A 25,255-nucleotide genomic window follows, 5' to 3' on the forward strand; every position below is an offset into this window, starting at 1 on the left:
AAAAAAAAAAAAAAAAAAAAAAGAATTATTAGTCTTTGACCCTCTGTAGAGTACTTTCCTTTATAAACATGGTTTTACCAATAACTCTTACAGGAGAAGAAGAACATTAAAGAAGTATCTTGGAATATTTCTCTTTCCAGCTATATATGTTCTCAGGAATATATCCTCTCTTGTTCCTTCTGTCCAAATTATTTCCTTCAAGCAAGGCCACAATCAAAATATACAGCAGTTTTTGTCCATAATCACCTGATATGCATTATTCAGAAAGAACTAAAACATGTTGTTTCCTCCTCTAGGAGGAGACACTTTATTGCCACAAAAGGAAATATGTAGAAATCACAAATTTTAAGAAGTAGCATGAGGGAAAAAGAAAAACATGCCTATCACATCTACAGGAACTTCAACCACTGTTTACGTAACTGGGAAGCTTTCCTTTGCTGATCCCAATCTCAAACATCAGTCCCTCTGTTAATAACTGCCTAAATCAAACAGGCTAAATTTTGCATTGGCTAATTTTACAAATCTTACCTTTTAAATTTAACTCAATCTTAACAAAAATGTTTACTGTTAAGGTCAAAATTATGAAAGCCATCAAAATAAACAAGTCATACATTCTATATTATACACAGAATGGAGAAAAAGTCAACCTGCGGTTTGCAGTCTTCTCAGATAAATGACTTTTGTGGTCAAACCTAAAGCTGATTTCCATGACAAGAACACTCAGTAAAAACGCTCAGTGAAAATGCTAAAATTGACCATACCTGTACAACAGTGGCATCTGTCTCTTCATTAAAACCCAGAAATGTGACCTGAGTAAAGAACAAATAAACCTTCATTAATTTGAATTTTTAAATCTGGTGACAGAGCTGAGAAACAGGAAAAAACCGACAAAGCATTAAAATGCTGTTTGCCTTGAAAAGGATTTTTTTCAAAGATGACCCAAAAATATTTTTCACCAAAGATTGGGTTCCAAAATGCAGTTCTTGAATTTCATCCATATCTCCCTCAGTAGCAAGTTCAGTCAATTCTAACCCCAAAACATATTTCAAATACATCCACTTCTCTCCATTCCCCGGCCACTCTTCTCACCTACATTATACCATCCTCTCCTACCTGGTCCTATTACCAAGCCACTTCCCTATCCAAACTCTTCCATGCTTCCCAGGGCAAAATCCTAAGTGGGGTTACCTAATGCCTTCAACCTTCTACCATTTTCACTAACACACGAGCCCCCTTTCTAGGTCTGGAACACGCCCTGTACATTCCTGAGGACTTCACAGTTGTGCCCTCAATCTGGATCTCTCTTCCTTGGATGGTTACGTGCCTGGCTTCTCCTCATTCTTCAAGTTTCGATGCAAGTGTCACCTCCTCAGAGAGGCCTTCCCTGGGTAGACCCCTGAGGCTACTTCTTCATTGACTCTGTGATACCACCATTAATTTCCTTCAATATCCTTACGTAGAGATTACTCTGCAGAAGTTTATATAAACAGACTTTCTAAAGAATATCTAATGCACAAAGAACTGTCACATTATTAAAAAAGGACAAGTCACAGAAAAATGACTTACAGCATGCATACAATTTCAACCTTGTTTTTAAACACATATGCATGGAAAATAATACTGGAAGGCAATACACCAGAGTATAAGCAGTGATTAACTCTGGATGATGGAGCTATTTTTTTCCCACTCTTTTCCCCTCTGCATTTTTTCCCTAAGTCATAAGATCAATGATAGTCATTTTCTTTGTCCTACTTTGAGTATTTCTTATTTTTCTACAAAGAATACATACTGGCCAGGTGCAGTGGCTCATGTCTGTAATCCCAGCACTTTGGGAGGCTGAGGTGGATGAATCACTTGAGGCCAGGAGTTCAAGACCAGCCTGGCCAACATGGTGAAACCTCGTCTCCACTAAAAATACAAAAAATTAGCCAGGCATGGTGGTGCATGCCTATAGTCCCAGCTAATCGGGAGGCTGAGACAGGAGAATCACTTGAACCCTGGAGGTGGAGGCTGCAATGAGCCAAAATCACGCCACTGCACTCCAACCTGGGCAACAGAGCAAGACTACATCTCAAAGAAAAGAAAAGGAAAAAAATACTACTTTTAGAACCTGAAAAAGTGTTAGTTTTTACATTTATACTCTCTATGTATTTGGGATTATAGTAAGACATTTTTTCCATTTGAAGACAGTGTAGTACACTATCCACTAAGCAACCACTGTGGCTAAAAAATATACAATACTTAAATGACAGCAATATTAATAATCGATTCTCAAGAATGTGGGGAAAATAGTATAGTCAGAATATATAGCAACACTGAATACATTTTCGATCTATTTCTGATGATTCAGAAGCAAGTCAGAATCTTAAATTACTCTGAGATCTTTATTCTGATTAATTATGGCTCTTACTTCACGTAAGAGTTACAGTTAATTTCTAGGCATCTAGGTAAACTGTTAACCTCTAGGAGCCTGTCTCCTTATCTATAAAACGTAAGGCAATATAACTTCCCTCTCATAGTTGTAAGGTTAACTAGATAATGTAGAGGAAAGTGCCTAGCACATTTCAGGCACTCAGTAACAGATAGGCAAGTAACTAATTGCCTTCCTTTATTTGAAAAGATACTCAGAGATTTGCACACCCTAAAGTGGCACAGAAATTCCACCTATTCTTTCAAATTTCCTTTACTGAATACAAAACAGAAAATAAGCTGGCATAGGGTTTTGAAGATGCCAGGGGAGTTTTATATTTCCCATTGGTCTAGAAAGGCCTCACCAGGGAATGTGGGCTTGGAAAAGCACTGCTACCTATCTGAGCTGGAAAACTGCCGGAGAGCAGGACACAGGACATCATTTCATAGAAGATGAGCGTACGTATTAGGCCTGTTATGTTCTGTCACTGTTTATTTGGAAACAACCAAGTAGAATAAAGGTGGCTTGGTTTTGCTAAAGTAAAATGAAAAAGGTTAGCAAAGACAGTAATAGTGAAATTAAGCTGACACAAAAAGAAGAGGATGAGGCAGCAGAACACTACAGGCCTAAAACATATGCTCATCTTCCTATGAAATGACATCAAATAGAGAATTTCTCAAGGAGTATTAAAGAAAATCACCCACCCAAAACAGAATATATACAGTCCCCAACTTATGATGGTTGGACTTGTGATTTTTCAACTTTACAATGGATTTATGAGGTCTTAAATGCATTTTCAACTTAGAATATTTTTGATGAACAGTGGATTTATCAGGATGTAACTCGATCATAAGTCCAGGAGCATCTATCTGTAACCACAATTTTATTAGAACCCTCATTTCAAAATAAAATGTTTTAACTTCAAATATTCATCAGCTGTGAGCTGCAATGACCTAATATATCTCATATTTGGTAACAAATGTGATGATGAAGTATGGATATATAATAGAAAAGGATCTTACTCCTTTTATAGTAATAAATTCAAACAGAGATTTGAAACACTGTAGCAGAGAAATAGGCGAGCAAGGTATATTATCTTATCCACAAGTAATACAATAAATGTCTTAATTTCAAAGATAAATTTATCACTACTTTTCATTTTAATCAAAGCACTGAATTTAAACAGTCAAGAAAATACCCCGAAAATCAACATAAGAAACATGCATTTGTTTTATATTTCAGAGTAGAAAATTCATATTAAAGTACCAGTTACTGAATATAGTAGGCATCATCTAATACAATGTTATACATCCAATTAGTACTTTGCATAGAATTAAATGTGCTTATTTGTTTGAGTTCATTGTCAATTAATAAAATTATTTTAGCCAGTATTTAAAACAGGTACTTTTTTTTCCCCCTTTCCCACCCATATAACAGGTACTTCTGATACATGTTAACAACATATAGAGATATTAGGCATTTTAAAAATAGATTAGAGTCCTACAGAGATGCATGAAAATACGCTGTGCATTATTAGGAAAGGGTTTAGAAAGTAATATGTTAAACCTCAGTTAAATTGGCATGTTCATCCTGCTGTAAACAGTCCTCTGCTGTTACACTGCATAGTTCCTTCTCACTCTGCAATAAAGACTTTACAGACTGGAACACATCTTCACTGAAGCTCTGCAGGGGAAAGAAAACAAAGATACTTTAAATTTATTTAATTCTAAGACAAGGGTAAGAGATCCTGGAGATGTTTTAGATAGTCACTCATTCTCTAACTAATATTCACTGGCACCTTTTGATACTGGATGCAGAACTCAATTCCACTGAGAAGCTCCATTCAGCTGAAAAGGCAGAGTTTCACATGCCCAAAACACATACATATACTAGAGCCTGGGCATTCAACTCACTAGAAGATCACGTGAATCTCACACCAGGTTCACTTACTCTTATCTTACACTAAAACTTAACAAACTGCATATCTGATTTCCAAGTCACTGGTAGAATAGCAGCAACAATTTATATGATTGAATGAGATGACGTGGGAGCTGTGTAAGCTGCACAACACTGATTACTCCCTTAACAATAGTGATTACTCCATTAACAAAGCTGGAGACAGAAAAATAAGAAAGTAACACAAAATAAGGTTTTCCATGGATCTTAAGGAAGCTGTCTGATGAAAATGAGAGGCGATTCCAGATTTCAGGGTGAGATGTTTGTCGTAAGTACAAGGAACAGAGGGAGGAAAAAGTTACATGAAAAAAATAATGAGTACTATAGTCAGGCATAAATAGGACACTTATTTCCTTTCCTTCTACCTTATGCCCCCTTCCACTGACTTGTCAATCTGCTCTTCTATCAGAAATGTCCTTACTTCCCAGTCGACCCATGTAGAAATCCTACCCATCCCAAGACCTGCGAAGATTTTCCCATTGTTTAGTCCTAATAAATCTCTCTCAAAGTTCCTGCTGTATGTTGCGCATTAAAATCATTTAATCCACACCAAAACATATAATTATTGGCCGGGCGCAGTGGCTCATGTGTGTAATCCCAGCACTTTGGGAAGCCGAGGCGGGTGGATTACTTGAGGTCAGGAGTTCGAGACCAGCCTGGCCAACATAGTGAAAGCCCGTCTCTTCTAAAAATACACAAATTAGCCTGGCATGGTGCCACGTGCTTGTAATCCCAGCTACTCGGAAGGCTGAGGCAGGAGAATTGCTTGAACCTGGGAGGTAGCGGTTGCAGTTAGGTGAGATTGCGCCACTGCGCTCCAGCCTGCGCGACAAGAGGGAGATTACGCCTCAAAAACAAAAAATATAATTACCATACTCAGATTCTTTCCTACCATTAAAACAAATTATGGAAGTCAAAGACTGTGTTTCACTCACTTTGTTTCCCCATATTTCAGAACCTCACACTAGATGAACTCAAACAGCTGCTAATCTTAACAAATTAAAATAAATGGAAATCTTTAGTCTAAGAGAAGAGGTAAAAATATGAACTCAAAAAATTTATGATAAAAAGCTGGGCTGTTATATTTGAATCTGACCTGTCATTACAAATTAATAATTCTTTGAATACATGTACTACCTTTTTCCATTGAAAAGTCTTACAAACAACGACCTTCAGTAGCAATGAGCATACTTAGCACCCAGCTTTTTGTCTCTAAATATCTATCACCAACAAAAAGAACTAGAGTTCCCTGGGGAAATAGCTGGTTCCAGGTCTGAGGCTGAGAACGTATGAAGCAAGCCTGAAACATCTAACTGAGCCAGAATGCAAGGAAATGCTCAAAGACTAATAGGATCATTTCAAAAAAATACAGAAGCCAGCTTGAAAGAATTCCCACTGGCCAAATATGGGACAACTTGGGATCAAGAAGAATGAAAATGATAATGAATTATGACTATTGGATTAAAAAAAATCTGTCAGTCCATTAAAAGAGAAAAAGTCAGAGGAGCTCTTCTTTACCTAAAAATGCTGGCTAGTATGGACAGAATGACAAATTTAGAAAACCCCATTTGTAAATTCCCAACGCAATTACTGATTTAGGAAAGGATTATCCACATATTCTAAATCTACTGGATTAAAAGCTGGGGAAAAGGACACTCAGACTGTCTCAGAGGATCACCTTATAGTTTATTAAGTGTATTAATCATAAAGAGATTACGTGCATTTATATTGGAGATATCTGGTGGTTATTATCATAACCACCTAGTGAAGCCTAACATCAACAATAAGGACTTCAGATCTGATAGACAGGAATGAACACAACATCACCTTTCAGGTGTTCTGTTGAACCTAATTACGGGGAAAAACATATGAACCCAAATATGAAAATATTCTACAACACAACTGGTCTAGACTCTTTGGAAGATTTGCTGCATGAAAAAAGAATTTAGACTATTGGAATGGTCTAGAATGGGGAAAACCCAATACAATACCCAAATACAGTGTGTGAACCTTCACTGCATCCTAGAAGAGAAGCAAGGAGAAAATTACAAGGATACCTGAGACACAGGGAAATCTGTGTTTGGAATGCATGCTAGATGATGTTACTGAATTAACGATTTTCGAAGAGATGAAGTAAAATAATGTCTGCAGTCCACTCTCATACAATTGCAAAAGGGAAAGTGTGTGTGTGTGTGTGTGTGTGTGTGTGTGTGTACACAGGCGGGGGGGTATGGCAAAATGTTAACTGTGAGTGAATCTGAGTGAAGAATACATGAGGTGTTCATTCTACTAGGTTTTTTTTTTTTTACCAACTTTTCTGTAGGCTTGAAAATATTCAATATTTTAAACAATTTTGTTTTCCTTAATGAATGGGGATTTTCACACTAATTTAGAAACAGGAAATCAAAACAGGAAAAAATATGTGAAATCTGAACGTGAACTGCCAATATAAACTCATGACACTGTAACTGCAAAGGCAACTCTGAGTATCCAGATCTTGGTTTTTAAGTACTATTCAGGGTTCTTTAAAAAAAAAAAAAAAAAAAAAAAGCCAATTTCAGGTCTGAGGAAGGTAAGGTAGGTGAAATTGGGTCGTCCTGTACCAAAAGGACACAACCAGAAAGTGAAAAAGCAATCAAAGTTATGAGCCTGAGACAAAAGGATACAGGCACCTACTCGGAGGGGCTCTCAGGTATCAATTTTGGAACAATTTAAGCAACTTAAATAGATGAATGAATGAATGACTATAAAGAAATAAAAGGTTATAAAATATAGAACTGCAAAAATCCATGAGTTCAGAGCATTACAAATAAATTAGTGAATGAATGTGGGAAAATAAACTCACTTGCTACCATTGGTGCTAACTACGATGCCTTGTCATTAATCTGAAAATTGGTATTTAAAGGACATCTGACCTGCCTCTATAGGAGATATTATATAGTTCATCTAAGGTGAATGAGGGAAGCTTTTCTTTAAGAATACCAGCTGATAAACGTGAAAGGAATGGTAGAATTAGGAAAATCACCATTTTGCAACTCCCATGAAATAATGAATTCAGGAAAGGGTAATCAAGGGATGCCAAAAACATCAACTCAATATTTGTTGGGGAAAAAAAGGATATTTGCACACAGCCAAGTATCATCATAGATTATCCGCTAACCAAAAAACAGAAAATGTACTTTTACAATGGACAATTCTAGCAGGGTTATCACCTTAGTCAACTGATCAATCACAGCATCACTGATCATGGGAAAACCTGAAATTCTGTCCTCACATTACCCTATAAAGTATTCTTGCCATAAATGCTTAATCTGATCCAATTAAACCTTTAAACATAACTTCTACTTTACACACGAAATATACAACAGAGAGGATCAAATTAAATAGCAATATGAGAAAACAACCAGACAAATCCAGATGTGGAACATGGTACAAGAAAACTAGCCTGGCCTATTCAAGATGTCAGAATTGAATATAACGAGGAAAAAAAAAAAAGGAAAAGTCTTTCAAACCAAAAGAAATGCTAAGAGACTAAGAGGCTAAAGAGACTAAGAAACAAAAAGACAAAGAGTCTAAGAGACAAAGAGACTAAGAGGCTAGACTGGATCCAACCAGGGGCGGAGTGAACTATAAAAGATATTTTGGGTGTAACACAGGAAATCTGAGTATGGCTGGGTATTAGATATATGGGAATTTATTTTTCTTGATGTGTTCATGGTATTAGTGTTATGTGGGAAGATGTTGTTATTCCTGGGAGAAGCATGCTGAAGTGTTCAGGGTGAAGAAACATTACGATCATAACTTGCAAATGGTTCTGCCTGAAAGTAAATACACACATACACAGACACAAAGCAAACAAGACAAATTATTAACTACTATTGGATATGGGTGGTAGGTATGTGGGTTTGTGTGTGTATTATGCTTTTAACTTTCCCAATAAATATTTAATGTATCTCTATATTTAATGCAAATTAAAGTGAAATCTAAAGAATTCAAGTACATCTTTCAATTTCCACAGTAGCCAACAGGGAAGTGTCTGTCATTAAGATGAATCAAGACGTAGAAGGTGGTGTATATGTGTGCATAACTGTTTATATAAACAGTATGCAATATTTGGATTCACATACTTTTATCTAAAAGGGATTCCAATAATTCAAGTTGGATTCAAATTAAATCTTTACTGAGTGCCTAATATGGACAATACGCTGAATAACAAAAGACACTAACCTGGTAATAATATGAAATTTCAGTTGTTGCCTACTCCCTGAATCTCTGGCAATGTATAGGGTAAATATTCAAGTCAGGTACTATCATTCTTGAAGACCATGGTATCAGTTTGCTATTCCATTTTGTATATATTATTAGTTATAATTATTAGTTTAAAGCCAGCAGTATAATCAATTTAAAGTTATGGGTCTAGCTGCTAATCTGAAAAAAGTATAATAAATACACTATAGTTTACAAAGAGTAGAAACAGAAAATAATTTTTATTGTACTTTTTTCAAATGAAAAAGTGGACCTATTAAATTTAAAGGTAATTTACCTCAAAACATATGGAGCATATTACTTAAAAATGTAATTGGCCGGATGCAATGGCTCACGCCTGTAATCCCAGCACTTTGGGAGGCTGAGGCAGGCAGGTCACGAGGTCAGGAGATTGAGACCGTTCTGGCTATCACGGTGAAACCCTGTCTCTACTAAAAATACAAAAAACGTAGCCGGGCGTGGTGGCAGGTGCCTGTAGTCCCAGCTACTAGGGAGACTGAGGCAGGAGAATGGCGTGAACCCAGGAGTCGGAGCTTGCAGTTGGCCGAGACCGTGCCACTGCACTCCAGCCTGGGCGACAAAGCGAGACTCCATCTCAAAAAAAAAAGGAAAAAAAAAAAAGCCGGGCGTGGTGGCTCACACCTGTAATCCCAGCACTTTGGGAGGCCAAGGTGGGCGGATCATGAAGTCAGGAGTTCAAGACCACCCTAGCCAATATGGTGAAACCCCGTCTCTACTAAAACTACAAAAAAAATTAGCCGGGCATGGTGGCGGGCACCTGTAGTCCCAGCTACTTGGGAGGCTGAGGCAGAAGAATCACTTGATCCCGGGAGGTGGAGGTTGCAGCGAGCCAAGATCGCGCCACTGCACTCCAGCCTGGGCAACACAGTGAGACTCCATCTCAAAAAAAAAAGTAATTAACATACTGTTTAAGGATAAGTTTACTTTCTATTTTGCAGGCATCCTGTAGATTCAGAAGCCATCCTCTTAGAGTTAGTAGTCAAACTTACACATCTTTTAGCTCTCTACATAAACGAATGACAGGCCCAGAAGCTCATAGCAACACTGATAATTAGAACTTGGAAAGATCAGCAAAGGAGACAAGAGTTACCACAAAAGAGAAGGAAAGAAAGAAAAATACTATAATGAAAGTCAAATATTGTCTTAATGTGTAAGGATTGGTCAATGGTGTCATATAATGCAGAAGATGAAGTCCAGAAAAAGAAATAACAAAGACTGTTAATTATCCTCCAGGCTCCATTCTTCCTTGTTTATGGGTAGTGCCTCCAAAGTTTTAGCAAAGACAAAAATGTAAAGAAATGGAAGGTTAACCAAATTGTTTTAAGAGAGGAAGCAAGGGGGTTCCTTCTTAGACTAGAAGGAAGGAAGGATTAAGAATCATATTTTGTTTGCTTGCTACTGATTACCCAACATCTAACATATGGTCTGGCATAAAAGAACTCAAGTGTATATTTGCTGAAGGAATGAATGAATGAATGGTAAAGCTAAAGGTATATAAGAAAGCTTACACCTGACAGCCTATATTGCAAAAAAGCAGATGGATATCTGTGTGTAGAGAAAAAATAGGGAGAAAGCACTGTGATCTTTAGGAAATAAAATCACTGTAATCATGATTTTGTATCGCTATTTTCATACATGCCAATCTTTGCAGTAGTTGAATGTTACTAATTCAAATAATAAGATCCATTTAAACAAAACATCATAGCTGTAGGACATAACAAAAAATCAACATTTTAATTAAAACTTTCACTAAAAGAAACCTAATAGAGTGAACTTACTTTTCTGATAGATGCTTTAGTCTTCATGTGATTGTTTCTGAAAGTCGCCATAACTATTTTTTGTTGTATATAATCAATGAAGAGTTAATCCACAAAACACCTAAAGAAAACATGTTAAAACAACTTATTTATTGATCTTAACAACTCAGGCAAGTATTTTGTGCTAAATTAATTTCTTTTAACTCAGTCATTAAAAGAAAAATAAAAATGAAAACAAAAATAATCTGAGCCCCCCCCAATTTACTTGTAATCCAGCAAGAATATTTGAAAAATATATGAATATTGCTATCTTAATGAGATAGAAAATCATTTTTAAAATCTTTTATTTTGGTTCAAAATTATAAAATAGTCTACACCCTTATCTATTCAATCTCATTGCCCTTTTTTATTGCAAAGCATCAAAGAGAAAGATTTGAAAACAAGTTTTTTAAAACCATTTTAAAATAAAAGCTTAAGTAGAGAATATCACAAAAAGAATTAAAACTTCCCTGCCTCCCAAAAGTCACTCTTATCTCTATGGCAACAGTGAATGCTCTTGACATTCTTATTTCTTGAGCAGAAAGGTTTGATAATACACAAATGAGAAATCTGCACATATCAAATTAGATAAACAAATTCTTTATATAGGAAGCTTAAGAGCATACCACTGACAAAATTTCAGACATCCAAGTCAAATGATTAATAGTACTTGACACACACACACCTGCCACATGAAACACTCAAAATGAAGTCTCAACTTTTTAAAGACGCTTTAATATCTTTGAGAACTTAAATCCACTCCAGGCATTAACCACTCGGTATCTGCATTTGGCCACAGTATCTTGTCCATTCATTTAAAATCTACTTGTGCTAGATGCTATGGATACAAGAGAAACAAGATAGATATGGCCCTCCTGCATTCAAATCCTTCAAAGTAAAGAGTAGAAGTGGAGAACTAAATACTTTTTTAAAAAAATAAAATAAATAAAGATTTAAGAAATTCTTAGTTTCAAGTATTTTCAGAAAATCAATCTGGTCTTATCAAGAACTGCCCAGCTGAAGGTGGGCACAGTGACGCATGCCTGTAGTCTCAGGTACTCGAGAGGCTGATGTGGGAGGACTGCTTGAGCCCAGGAATTCAAGGCCAGTCTAGGCAATATAGTAAGACCCAGTTTCTGAAAAAAATAAAAAACAAAAAAATGAATTGCTTAGCTGAGGTTTCCAAGACATTTGGTTAACATAAATTTATACTATGAGGAGATTTATATGCAAAAACAAACTTCAATGTAGCCCCCACCGTCAGAACTTTTAAAAAACTAAATTTTAGTCAAGTTCAAATTGCATATTCTTTTGCTATGCAGATAAGACTATAGTATAGGGTGAGTGCACAAACACGCACACTTTAGAGATTTCTACATTTTAATTTTTAGACAAAGAAATACAATGGTATTCTACTATGAACTAAGATTAAGCCCTAGTGGTCTCTATAACAATAAAATCTGATTACTGAAATTGAAGTAGCATCATGAGAAAGGCTCAGCCTAACACAAGGCGTTCCCATCAGCACAAGGTAAAGAAAGGGTGATACCCCAGAATCCAGAAGAGGATCATGCGTGTTCCTGTGCTGCCTCTTATTAGTTTTGTTTCCTCCGGGTAAACTGCAATGTCTCTGGAACTTTTTCCTCAATGTATATGATACCATATTTACCAGACAAGTTTACTGTGAGAACTAAATGAAAAATAATTTATGGGAGGTACTTTGAAAACTACAAAACACAGGCAAAAGAAGACTTAAATATTTACCTATGGAGCAAAATGATCAAGTGGACCAAAATTATCAAAACAAGTCTTAAGTATAAAATGTATAGTAGCCAAAGCAAAAAGATAATCCTTTTTTTTGTCCCAGTCCACTTCACTCTCATTTCTTCTCTACAGTGTTCTCCTCAACTGCCAGAAAACCTCAGAGGCAAATGGGCTTTTCTCAAATGTAACATAAAACATAGAAGCCAGCATAAGGGTTCCAAGAAACCAGAGACTGTCAAAGTCAGCTCCTAAGTAAAGTGGCACCTGCAGGGAGGTTTTGTAATGCATGTCAAAACCCTGGAAATACTTCTTTGACTCAGCATTTCTGCTTTTGGGAATGCATCAAAGCAAATAATGATTCTAGAGCATCCAGCTTATTAACAAGGGCTCATAAGGAACCAAGTGCTCTGTTTTGCTAGGAGGTTTATGTAAACATCTCATGTCATCCTTTAGACTACAGAATAGGACCCCAGTTTGACAATGAGAAACACTGAGGCAAGAGGAAGCTTATCAATTTGCCCAGGCCCACACAGTAAATAAATGGCAGAGGTGGGATTCAAGTTCAAATTTTCTAACTCCAGCACTGGGGCTCTTCACCACTCCTCTACAGTGCATAAAGGTTTTATAGTCTGGTTCATTACAACTCACAATAGAAATAAGAAGCAATCCAGATGCCAGAAACAAAAGAGTAATTAAACGATCTTAAGTTCATTCCCACAATGACGCCATGGCAGCCATTAAAAACAATTCTGCAGGACAAAGGAATGGCACGCCTTACATCATTTTTTCTGCGTCTGCTCCTAACCTTGCCTGAAAGGGAAGTAGGGAAAAGAGACAGGAAACAACAATTACCTTGGCAGCTGCTGACTAAAGTCAACTGAGCAAAGATAAACATTAACTCCCAGGAGACTTCACCATCAAATAAATGGAACCAACTATCTAAATGAGCTGCTCACCCTCAGGTGCAACAAGCACCTAAGGTAGAAGAAGCAGTTTCAAAGTGGGGCAGGGAGAGGGGGGAACGCTCTGAAACAACACCTGGGATTTGATAGGGCTGGCTACCCCAGTTCACTTTACCCACAATTTTCCTGCATGGCAGATTCAGATAAAACACCCTTACTCAAGACTGAATAATAAAGCAAATGGAGTTCAGTATGGGATCTGTGAAGGAACATTGAAATACAAACAACACATAATATACACAAAAAGAAAAAATCCAGAGAAATATAATCATGCCCCTGCAACTCACATTATCTCAGAATTCAAATCATTGTTTGAAATTAATGAAAGAAACAGTTCAATTCTCTATTTACACTCTGTTTCACTCATGGAAGAAAAACAACTTACTGCCCTACTCCACCACTTTTTCACTGAAACGTAAGTAAAACATTGTCTCAGGAAGAAAGAAATCTATTAGAGAATATCTGTGCAACATAAAAGTGAATCCAATATGAGATGATATGACATACTTTTGTAAAGCAAAGAAAAAAACCATCTTTGGAAATGATGCTAAGATTGATGGGGGAAGAAAGGATAACAGCTACAGCAGGATTTCTCCAGCATCTTGTATAATTAGCACATCGTTTTTGACAGATTTCACATGAAAACAAAATACAGTATTTTCCCCTAAAATACATTTGTATTATGTTAAACTTTTCATTTAATGCTTTACTGCTTTTTGCCCTATTCTGGATAAAGAAACAAGAGTCCTAAGCAAAGAATAACTAAATGTGTTATTTATAGTCAAAGAAATTAAACTGAACCTACATGGCTTGGAAAAAAGCAGATGAGAGACAAGAAACAGGCAGACAAGGCAAACAACTACAAAGGGAGACACTACAGCTCAGGAAACACACAGAAAACTACCACTAAGCAAATGAAATTCCCTTAGAAATAACAAAAAAGGGCCGGGCGCGGTGGCTCAAGCCTGTAATCCCAGCACTTTGGGAGGCCGAGACGGGCAGATCACGAGGTCAGGAGATCGGCTAATACGGTGAAACCCCGTCTCTACTAAAAAATACAAAAAACTAGCCGGGCGAGGTGGCGGGCGCCTGTAGTCCCAGCTACTCGGGAGGCTGAGGCAGGAGAATGGCGTGAACCCGGGAGGCGGAGTCTGCAGTGAGCTGAGATCGGCCACTGCACTCCAGCCTGGGCAACAGAGCGAGACTCCGTCTCAAAAAAAAAAAAAAAAAAAAGAAATAACAAAAAAGCAGAACAGACATTGCTAAAAACAATGGAAAACCAAGAAGATTTTAAGAAAAATCACAGAAAGCAAAAGTAAACAAATGAAAGCAATTAGAGAAACAATTATAAAGAGTACAGAGAACACAGATATAGGGCACTTTAAATAAATACACCTATCCTTTGGTCCTGCTATTTCACTTCTTAAAATTTATCCTACACATATACTTGCACGAAATTCACTAAGATATGTGAAAGTCTACTCACTGAAATAAAATGAAAAAACTGAAAATAACCTAGAAGTTCATCAACTCAAATAAATTCACATGACTATTACTCAGCTATTGGAAATAATGAGTTAGAGTGAACCATACTGGTGTGAAAGAGCGAGTTGCAGAATGGTGTAAATAGTATGCTCTCACTTGTAATTAAAAAAAAAAAAAAAAAAAAAAGCTGGCCTAGCACAGTGGCTAACAGCACTTTGGGAGGCCAAGGCAGGAAGATCACTTGAGGCCGGGAGTTCAAGACCAGCCTGGGCAACATGGCAAAACCCCAACTCTACTAAAAATACAAAAATTAGTTGGGTGTGGTGGTATATGCCTATAATCCCCGCCACTTGGGAGGCTGAGGCACAAGAATTGCTTGAACCCAGGAGGCGAAGGTTGCAGTGAGCCAAGATTGTGCCACTGCACTCCAGCCTGGGCCACAGAGCAAGACTCTGTCTCAAAAAAAAAAAAAGAAAGAAAAAGGAAAGAAAAAATTATATACAGACACAACTCTGACACACATATGTATTTGTGCATCCATAGGAAATGACTTGAAGGAGGTACACTAAACGGATGCCAGTGGTCACCCATGACAAGTGGGACTTAAATTTTATAAAATGTCATCTATCTACAGTATGAGAATACAGTAGATCATTAAGTAAAACAAGACAGGTTCCATCATATTAGCATTATCCCATTTTGTGAAAAATCTGCGTAACTACATGTGTGTATCTATATGTGTAACATAAAAGAAGACATACACCAGACGGGTACAGACATTGGTTTTATCTGGGTAGATACAATCGTGGGTATTTCATTTTGTGTCTATGTATATTGAGTTTTATACGTCTCTGAATGAACATAAATTCTTTTATAATTAAAAAATATATATTCTCCAAGTCTTTCCTTATCTCCTCTGACCCAAGAAATGTTCAAGTTGACATCACCTATTACTTGACCTTTTTTGTATAAGGAGAGTTAACCATGCCAGAGTCTGTGAAACACCTATCAACAATATTGCCATATCTTGACTCTCCTCCTACTGCACTAGTTCTCAAACCTCAGTACATATACACATCAGCTTATTTCTAACACACACAACTCCCCCACCGGAAGATCCAAATTCAATAGGTCTACATGCAACACAGGAATCTGTAATTTTAACAAGTGCCACATGTAATTTCTGGTTGAGGAAAACTTGTCTCTTTCTACATAAATTTCCTTTCCTAAATTATTTTATAACTTGTTACTCAAATACTAGTATTTCCTAGTCTTCATCCGTATCCTCTTGTCTTATTTTATTTAGTTTTTCAAGGACAGTCTATCCTCACCTCTGGTTTTAACTATGCAAATAACCCCCTAATTTATTCTTCAGTTCTGTATGTCTAATTTCCTATTAGATACTTCCAACTAAATATCCCAGTTACTCCAAAATTTGTATGTTCAAAAGGTAAATAACACTTTCTCTCTAAACGATCTCCTCCTGTATTCTCTATGTCAGTAAGAGTCATTAAACCAAACCCAACCAGTAGGCCAAGCTGGAAACTGGTCTTCCCCTCTATTCCTACAGCCTACCGCATCTAGTAAATTGCCAAATCCTGACCTGTCATTCTCCTAAACTTCTCTCAAACCTAGCCTCTCTCTTCCATCAGCTGAACTACTACTTACTACTCAAGCATCAGTTCAAGAACTTCCCTCCCTAAAATAGGCTTGGCTCATATCTCTCCTTTATCCCTCCTTGCCCAAATAGTAGCCATCTCCTTAGTGCTGCCTAAGTGGTTTACAGTTTAATCCTCTGGTGCCTCTGATTGCATACTTCCCTCCTGTTGCAAGTTCCCTGAGGACAAAAGTGTTTTATGTATTTGTATTTTTACATAGTAGGCATTCAAACATCTGCTGAACTAATAAATAAAAACTAACATATTTAAAGAACAAAGTTCAAAGCATGACGTAGGCCGAAAAACATAAAACAGAATAAAGAGTAAAGTATGCCTTTAAATATTTAAATGAATATGTCTACATTTAATGAGTTTGTGAAAACATTTGTGTTTCCAATAATTCCTACTTTATAGTATCTGAGATCATATTTTGAGTAAGTGCTCCAAATACACATTTTGACCAAAGGCCAGGTGTTAAAAATTAACATTCTGTTGAATATAACTACAAGAAAACAGGATAAAATATATATGAAATATTGGTTTTAAACATCAGACAACAGGCAACACAGGACTGTGATCCCTGAGAGAAGGGAAACACTGGGAGGTGGCTTCCCGGTCACAATACAGGGACAGGAAAGCCAAGCAGTTCGGTGGTTTTGCTGAGTTTTAAACAGAGATCAGTTTGGGGAGACCAAGATGGCTAGAATTTACAGGGTGTTATGCTGGAGGGAGAGCTGAAAGTAAGTGAGAGCCCTAGAGAGAAACCATAATGTATTCCACCAGAATAGAAAAACCTTGTAATATATCAGGCAATGATAGACTCCTCAGAAGAAGTAGTAGCCTTAGCAGAGGTAGCCTTAGTAGAGGCAATAATTCAGCACTACATTAAAAACTATTCTGGACCCACACTAATAAATTCTAAAAGCAAGCCTTGAAACAATCCAACAGATTCCAAATAACTGTGCACCCCAACTAAATCCAACACACTTAAGTAATATAATAAATCAAGCAAGCAACAGTATAAACTCAATGGCTGGTATACATAAAAATTACCAAGCATGCAAAGGAAGAGAAAAATATGAACCATAACCAGGAGAAAAAAAGTCAATAAATGAAGACCTAGAAATGACAGCGATGATGGCAGGAACAGAAAAGGATTGTAAAACTATAGTACAAAGACGTTCCATATACTCAAGAAGTGAGAGGAAAACATCATCATGATAAGGAGAGAAGGAGAAGATACAAAAGACACCAAAATTGAACTTTTAGAGATGAAAATTAAATATACCATACTGAAAGGAAAACCATACTGGATACAATTAACAGATTAAAGAAGAAAAGCTCAGTGAACTTGTAGACAATGTAATAGAAACTATCCAAAATGAAACATGGAGAGAGGAAACTTAAAAACAAACCTAGAGTGTGACTTTTTAAGCACCATAAAAGGTGAACAACTGGAGTTCCACGAAGACAGAGACAGAGGGAGCGAGAGCGCGAGTTGGGGACGCAGATGCAGAAAAAAAAATTTGAAGGCAAAATAGCAGAGAAGTTCCCAAATTTGATGAAAACCATAAACTGACAGTACCAAGGAAGTTCAACAAACCCTAAGAATAAACATAAAGAAAGCCAAGGCAAATCATAACCAAATGGCTGAAAACCAGTGATAAAGAAAAAATATTAATTGACCAGAGAAAAAGTGCACATATATATATGTGTACATTATATACAGAGGAACCAAGGACAATAGACTTCACATTTATATGAACCAGAAAACAAGACAATGGAGCACTATCTTCAAAGTACTAAGAAGGAAAAAAAAAAAAAGCATCAACCCAGATATACTCAATGAAAATATATTTCAAAAATTAAGGCAAAATAAATTTATTCAGATGAATAAGGGCCGTGAAAATTCACCACCAGTTGACCACCACTAGAGTAACTGTGGAAAGAAATTTTTCAGGCAAAGAAAAATAATACCAGATGGAAATCTGAATCTTACACAAAGCAATAAAGAACATCTGAAATGGTAAATATAAGGTTAATATAAGTCATTCTTCATTTTTCAATCCCTTTTGAACAGTTAAAATATAACTGCTTAAACTAAAAATAGTAACAATGAATTAGAGGGTTTAAAACAGACATATTGATAAAATGTATGACAAAATAGGATAAAAAATGTGGCGGGGGAGATGGAGATGAAAAAACACTGTCAGATTTCTAACATTAAACATGAAGTGATATTATTTGAAGAAAAACTGTAATAAGTTATCTTGTAAACCCTAACGCATACACTAGAAAACCAAAACAGAATAATACCTAACAGGTGAACAGCAGAATAAAAGGGATGTTATCCCCCTCTTTGCAAATAAGGAAGCTAAGTTCCTTTCTTGGGCACAGACCTGTTATTAGACTTACAAAATCTAAAAATACTACAGCTATCAGATACTATTTTGTTTTTCAAAACAACAGTCAATTGTATAAAGTGATTTTAGTATGTCTTAATATCTATTAAGATATTTGCTTCTTTATAGTTTCTGCCTTTTTCCTTTTTAATCCTCAATCAACTTCATTCCTGCATTCACAATATACATGTTGTTCTTACTGCTACAGGGTTTCTCAACCTCAGCATCATCAGCATTTTGGGTCAGATAAGTCTTTGTTGTAGGAGGCTGTGTATGCGTGGTAGGTAGCAGCTTCGCTGGCCTCTACCCACTAGATACCAGTAGCACTCACTCACTTGCAGTAACAAAACTGGCTCCAAATATTACCAAGCATTTCCTTGGGGGGCAAAATCACCACTTGCTCTATTTTAGGACTTTAGACTACAGTGCTTTATGTAACAGTTAAATGTCTACATGTCTATGCCCTGCATTGGACTATAAGTACTAACAACATGTAGCGTCTAAGTAACACTGATCGGGATACGACAGTGAATTTCATTCCATCGCCATGCCTTACTCATCTCTGCATTCCCCAAAGGCCTTACTCATAATAAGCAACCATACATTTACTGAAGTGAAGTAAGGTGAAGAGAAATTTCATCAATGACGTGAAGCAGACAGGCATTTGGTGGCAAAAGCAACATCACCAAATAGAAAATAGTTAGGGCCACTTAACGACTTTTTGCAAAATTAATCCAAGGATATTTGTTCTGTCACTTTTGTTTTCTCAAACAGTCATAGAAAAAAATTACGGATTTTTCAACTGCATTCCAGATTGAGATCTACTTCTAAGGTATGTTTGAGCCCAACTAGCCATTGGTATTGAAAGGAATAACACGGGTCTAGCTGACAAAGTACTAGGTGTGAATGGCTATTGACTTCAAAACTACCTATTCAGCAACAATAAACACGACTTTTAAAAACAACATGCAATGGTCCATTGTTAGAAGTTAATTAGAATAATCAGATGAATGCAGGAGGATAAAACAGTTAACATTTTCATAACAAAAAACTCATTAGACCTAGACTTGAATAGTTCTAAGAAATCACTGTAGAGGATATATGCCTTCAATTGATTATCTTAGTTTCACTATTGAGGGTGCAGTTGTAATATATTTGACTTTCAAAAATATTTTCAACAACTGATTTATAATAAAACTTTGTATGTATAATAAAACAATATTATAAGGATGATATGCTATAATTAAAATGCTATGCAACTGAATACCTACAAAAAAAAATGCAACGACAAAAAACTAAAATATTGACATTGTGCTTTCAACATGAATATGCTCCCTAGAAAATGAAGTAACGTTCTTAATCTTGTATGTAGCCCTATCCACAAGATTATTTCTAACAGAAAATATGTTCAGAATTTTAACCCAGGGACACATTTCTTTTTTATCAGTGACATCTATGACACCATGACTATAAGAGTATATTGCTGACAGCCGGGCGCGGTGGCTCAAGCCTGTAATCCCAGCACTTTGGGAGGCCGAGACGGGCGGATCACGAGGTCAGGAGATCGAGACCATCCTGGTTAACACAGTGAAACCCCGTCTCTACTAAAAAATACAAAATCTAGCCGGGCGAGGTGGCGGGCGCCTGTAGTCCCAGCTACTCCGGAGGCTGAGGCAGGAGAATGGCCTAAACCCGGGAGGCGGAGCTTGCAGTGAGCTGAGATCCGGCCACTGCACTCCAGCCCGGGCTACAGAGCGAGACTCGGTCTCAAAAAAAAAAAAAAAGAGTGTATTGCTGAAAAGGCATTTAAGTAGCTCTTACAAATATAAGGATCTATCCTAAGCTGCCAGTAGCTGAAATAAGTGAACAGTTCTACTTTGCAGATGGGCCAGTCATAGGAAGCACCCAAAGGCCTACACAGAACCTATTAACAGCATGTATTACAGCATAAAAAAAGAATGAGAAAAACAACTTTAAGGTTTCAAGCCTGGAGAACTGAAAGAAAATTTTTTTCTTTGCAAATTAGAAGGTAACTGGAAGACAGTATTTTGTATCAACATAATAATAACCAAGAGGCTGGGTACAGTGGGCTCACACCTGTAATCCTAGCACACTGGGAGGCCAAGGGGGGTGGACGGCTTGAGCCCAGGAGTTTGAGACTAGCCTGGCCAACATGGTGAAACTCCCTCTACAAAAGATATAAAAATTAGCCAGGTGTGGTGGCACACACCTGTGGTTCCAGCTACTCAGGCAGCTAAGATGGGAGAATCGCTTGAGCCCTGGGAGGGGCAGGTGCACTGAGTCAAGACTGTGCCACTGCACTCTAGCCTGGGTGACAGAGCAAGACCATGTCTCAAAATATATAAATTATGTAAGTGACAGAGCAAGACCATGTCTCAAAACATATAAATTATATAAATAATACTACCCAAAAAACAACCAAAAATTAAGAGATTTACTTGGAGTCATAGCTGGAGATGTTACTCTAAGAATAATCCACATGTAGAGAGCTTGAAAGGTGATCTCAGAGACTGGGAAAGAACAGAAATTCAAGAGAGCATCTATGGAGACAACCATGATAAAGGGTTCCAGAGAGTGATAAAATGAACCACAAATAAATGGCAGTCAGAAAGGTAGGTAAGATAGACATTTAGAAGAATTTAGTGTCACTGAAGTCAAGAAATGGTTTTAAGCATGAGTGGTCAGCATGAGACTTTCAAACCTCTTGAGGGCAGAAATTCTTGCCTCTCTGAACATGACCAGAAGCCCCTATCACAGTACCTGCCACACGGTATGCTCTCGCCCAATACTAATACTGTACCTTTGCACTGTGCCTGCCATATGCCAGACACTGTTTAATTGCTTTACATACATGAATTCATAATTCTCACCACAGAAGGTGCTATCATGCCCATTCTACACATAGAGAAACTGAGTCATCAAGCATTTAAGTAATTTGCCTGAACTCCCACACCTAGGAGAATCTGTCCTGTAAAGAGACTACTCATTAGATCTGGTTAGAACATTACCAAGCTGAGAGCAAGTTCAATGCAGTGCTAGAGGAAGAACTCAAATTGCAGGATGTTAAAGCACACCTGAGGTATCCATCACTTCCTCTCTGTCCACTCTCCTTTTGTTAAAGATGCTGGCATGGCCAGTTTCAAACGTGCAGCCCTACGAACTGTGAGACAAACCTAAATCTCTTCCTCATCCATTTTTTCCCATTCTCATCTTTCCCCACTCCCCAGCCAACTGCACTAGAAGCAGAAACCTGACCAATTGGATTCTCTCTCTAGAAACAGACCTGAGACTTGGAGATGTTTGTTGAGAACCACGTTGCACAGTGAGTGAGTCTGGTGTTGGCATCATGGCAAACCAAAGTCTCATGCAAACCAAAGTTTTGGGGAAGTGGAAACCAAGAGCTTTAAAGAGAAGGCCAATCTGAAAGAAACTGGAACAGATCTGCGGTGTGTAGCAGAGACATAACACCATGTGCTTCCAGAGAAAAACTGGAGGAATGACTGCCTGAAGACTTCCTGATTCCCAGAACGCTGGATTGGAACCATGCAATGGACTTCAGCAGCACTGTATAACAAATGCTTTTTTTAAAGTAGGCTAATTAAATTGGCTTTTTGTTCCTTGCAATCAAAGAATCCTCAAACCATTATAGGAGGTTAAAAAAAAAAAAACACACACTGAGTAAGCAACTACTATGTGCTTCGCTCTAACTTTTTAGGTGGGTATGAAGAAAATGAGGCTCATTTAATTAACAGACATGACTCCCAAACCCAAACTCTTTACAATACACCTCATTTTCACTCAAGTAACATCCTCTCTGTTCCAGGCCTCTACCCCATTTATTTTCTTTCCCAAAAAACATTCTTAGACTATTCTAAAAATGATAACTTTTCTCCTCTTACCATGTCCAGTCTCTAATCTACAAATTTCAAATGCCTTTACTCCAGCAGTTTTTTGTTGTTTGTTTTTTGAGGCAGAGTCTTGCTCAGTTGCCCAGGGTGGAGTGCAGTGGCAAGATCTTGGCTCACTGCAATCTCCATCTCCCAGGCTCAAGCGATTCTTGTGCCTCATCCTCTTGAGTAGCTGGGATTACAGGCGTGTGCCATCACACGTGACTAATTTTTGTATTTTTTAGCAAAGACAGGGTTTCTCTATGTTGGCCAGGCTGGTCTTGAACTCCTGGTCTCAAGTGATCCACCCGCCTCAGCCTCCTAAATAAAGTCCTGAGATTACAAGCGTAAGGCACCAGGCCTGGCCCAGAAGTATTTTTTAAGTCAACTTTTATATGTAAGGATGACTGGGAGAATCAAGACATTTGAATCTTTCCAGTCTATTTTAAACTGATGAAGCATTTTTCTCTCTCTTACCCATATTACCAGCTTATTGACCCTTAACTCACACCCAGGCTTAACTTAGATCTTCTCTTGACCAGTTCTCACCCTTCAGTCCTTCCAGGTAGTTGATTAATAAAATGCAGACAAGATAGAAAAAAAAAAAATCAGTTACCCTATCCAAAGTTACTTCAATTACTTTTGAAAAACCAAACACCACACACCCTACAAGTTTGAAACCCTTGCCAAAAGGTTATGAAGACCAGCCAAAAAATTTATTTTTCTATTTCTGAAAATTAGTTTGCTAAGATGGAGTAAGAAGGAATTTTTTCTAATCAACACTGGTCTCCTATGCCCATTCACAAAGAGATATTTTCTAAGTTACATTTTTGTCAAGTATAGAGAGAATTCCTCTACCTATTTATAACTGACAATTTCTCTTAAAATGGCCTTTAATATATTGTCCAAATTGGTTTGAGTTCCTTTTCCAGAAAGTTCCTAAAATTAAAAAATAAAAAAAATTAAAAGTACCATATTTTTTCCAGCCTCTAAAGGCAAAAGAGGACTTCCTCAGCTTCTAGACTTATCCTTGGAGTTCAGGGGGCTAGAGAAGGCTAGAGACTTTCTCACTATGGTTCCATGTCTTAGGCAACTTCCCATATCCTCAACAACTGCAAAATATCACTGGCCTAGGAGTCCACTGCTAGACCCATATCAATCTCGTCGATAGTGCAGTTACGTGGGTACATACACTAGTCACTAGCTCAGGGAACTAGCTTGGGAACCCACTTCTTACCTGATTCCCTTACATTCTTTGACCTTTCATAAATTACTGTTACAGCTACAACTAATAGTGACATTCACTGTTCACCCCGGGTCGGTTTTGTCAGGAGGAACAGCAGCAGCAGCAAAATGAATAATCAGGGTACCATTTGAAAAAGTAAACGTTTAAAAAAAAATCATTCAGTTGCACTATTTTAACTGACACCAATCATGTCAGGCACTGGGCTGCCATCCTAATATCATGACGTTAAAAAAAGTTATCTTTGCATTACTGATACCCCATTTTTTCTTAGTACTCCATATTTTGAGTATTTTCAGACATAACGAAATCACAATCAACATGACATTTCTAAAACAGTGGGAAGCAGCTAAGCAAAACGAGCATTTTGCAAGCGATTGAAAAGCTGAAAAGAGAACAGGAATTAACTCCAGTTTGTACTAAAGCTATTAGATATGTGTCTCAGCAGTCTTTCTCACCATGAAACTCCTTAACATCTAAAGCTAAATCACAACCAACTTTATATGGTTTTAGAAGACAGCGAAAGCAGAGAAAAAAATGAAAGCTGGTAATATGGGGAAGAGAAAAAATGTTAGCTTTTACTGTCATTGTCATTTACTTTTTTTTTTAATACTTCGGTTACATCTACATATTTTTTATAAAGCAGCTTAGATGCCTGGATTAATAGCAGTATACTCAATCCATTCGGAGTACTTTATGGCCAGCCTTACGCCATTAACAGCCTAGGAGGGTATTTGACAGCAAATCCAAATATTAATACTACGAAGAGCCGCTTGACGCCTTCCGTTTCTGTCATAAGATCTGAGCAGCGCCTGCTTCCAGGGCTCCAGGGTTCTGACAGTGAAGGATGCTGTTCGCGGACAAAGTGCAACGTCCTCCTTCTGCTGCAAATGTTCCTGTGCGCACACCACGGACCCGGGGGACCATCTCTAAAGACCACCCCGTGGATTTAAACAGCCTGTCATTAAAAGGGGCGGCAGCTCCACCGCCACACTCGGGACCCCAGGAAGACCCGTCTCGAAACCGAGCACCTCCCTCTACTCTGGGCCCGGTGCCTTGGGTTTCCTCCCTCGGCCGCGCTCCTCCCGCCCTCCTCCCTTCGCCATGCGAAGGCGCAGCTCTCGGGCGGCCCCGAAGTGAGTAGAGGGACCACCGGCAGGCGGAGAGGCTGGGGCGCCGGAGCCGGGCCGCTCCATCCATGCCGGCCGCATACCCGCCGCCACCCCATCTAACCGCAGCCTCCGCGGCGAACGCGTCGGCGCCCGGCTCACCTGGGGGCCGCAGCCTCCGCAGCTCACGGACATGTCACCGGCCGCAACGACCCGTGAGCGAGCCGGGCGAGCAGGCTGGCCCCCTCCCGCGTCGGCCCCCAGCCCTCCCCCCT

At 38.0% G+C, this 25,255-nt stretch overlaps 1 protein-coding gene across 6 annotated transcripts in view; it reads right to left on the minus strand.

Annotated features, from left to right (window-relative positions):
- The window catches only part of AKAP11 (A-kinase anchoring protein 11), a 49,728-nt gene that overhangs the window by 23,618 nt on the left and 855 nt on the right, over positions 1-25,255 (minus strand). For 2 of the 6 annotated variants that reach the window (XM_017850204.1, XM_017850199.1), the window contains exons 1-4: positions 25,143-25,244; positions 10,432-10,531; positions 3,977-4,093; positions 762-809 (exon numbers count right to left, since the gene is read on the minus strand). In XM_017850204.1, coding sequence (XP_017705693.1) covers positions 762-809; positions 3,977-4,093; positions 10,432-10,482 — 216 coding nt within the window. In that variant the 5' untranslated portion in view covers positions 10,483-10,531; positions 25,143-25,244. Of the gene's footprint in view, positions 1-761; positions 810-3,976; positions 4,094-10,431; positions 10,532-11,134; positions 11,471-11,492; positions 11,536-25,142; positions 25,245-25,255 lie in introns of those variants that run through there. The other 4 variants (XM_017850201.1, XM_017850203.1, XM_017850200.1 and 1 more) reach the window with 4 other exon arrangements.

This window comes from Rhinopithecus bieti, unplaced genomic scaffold (genome assembly GCF_001698545.2).
Source record: "Rhinopithecus bieti isolate Rb0 unplaced genomic scaffold, ASM169854v2 scaffold_32955, whole genome shotgun sequence".
Classification (NCBI taxonomy): Eukaryota; Metazoa; Chordata; class Mammalia; order Primates; family Cercopithecidae; genus Rhinopithecus; species Rhinopithecus bieti.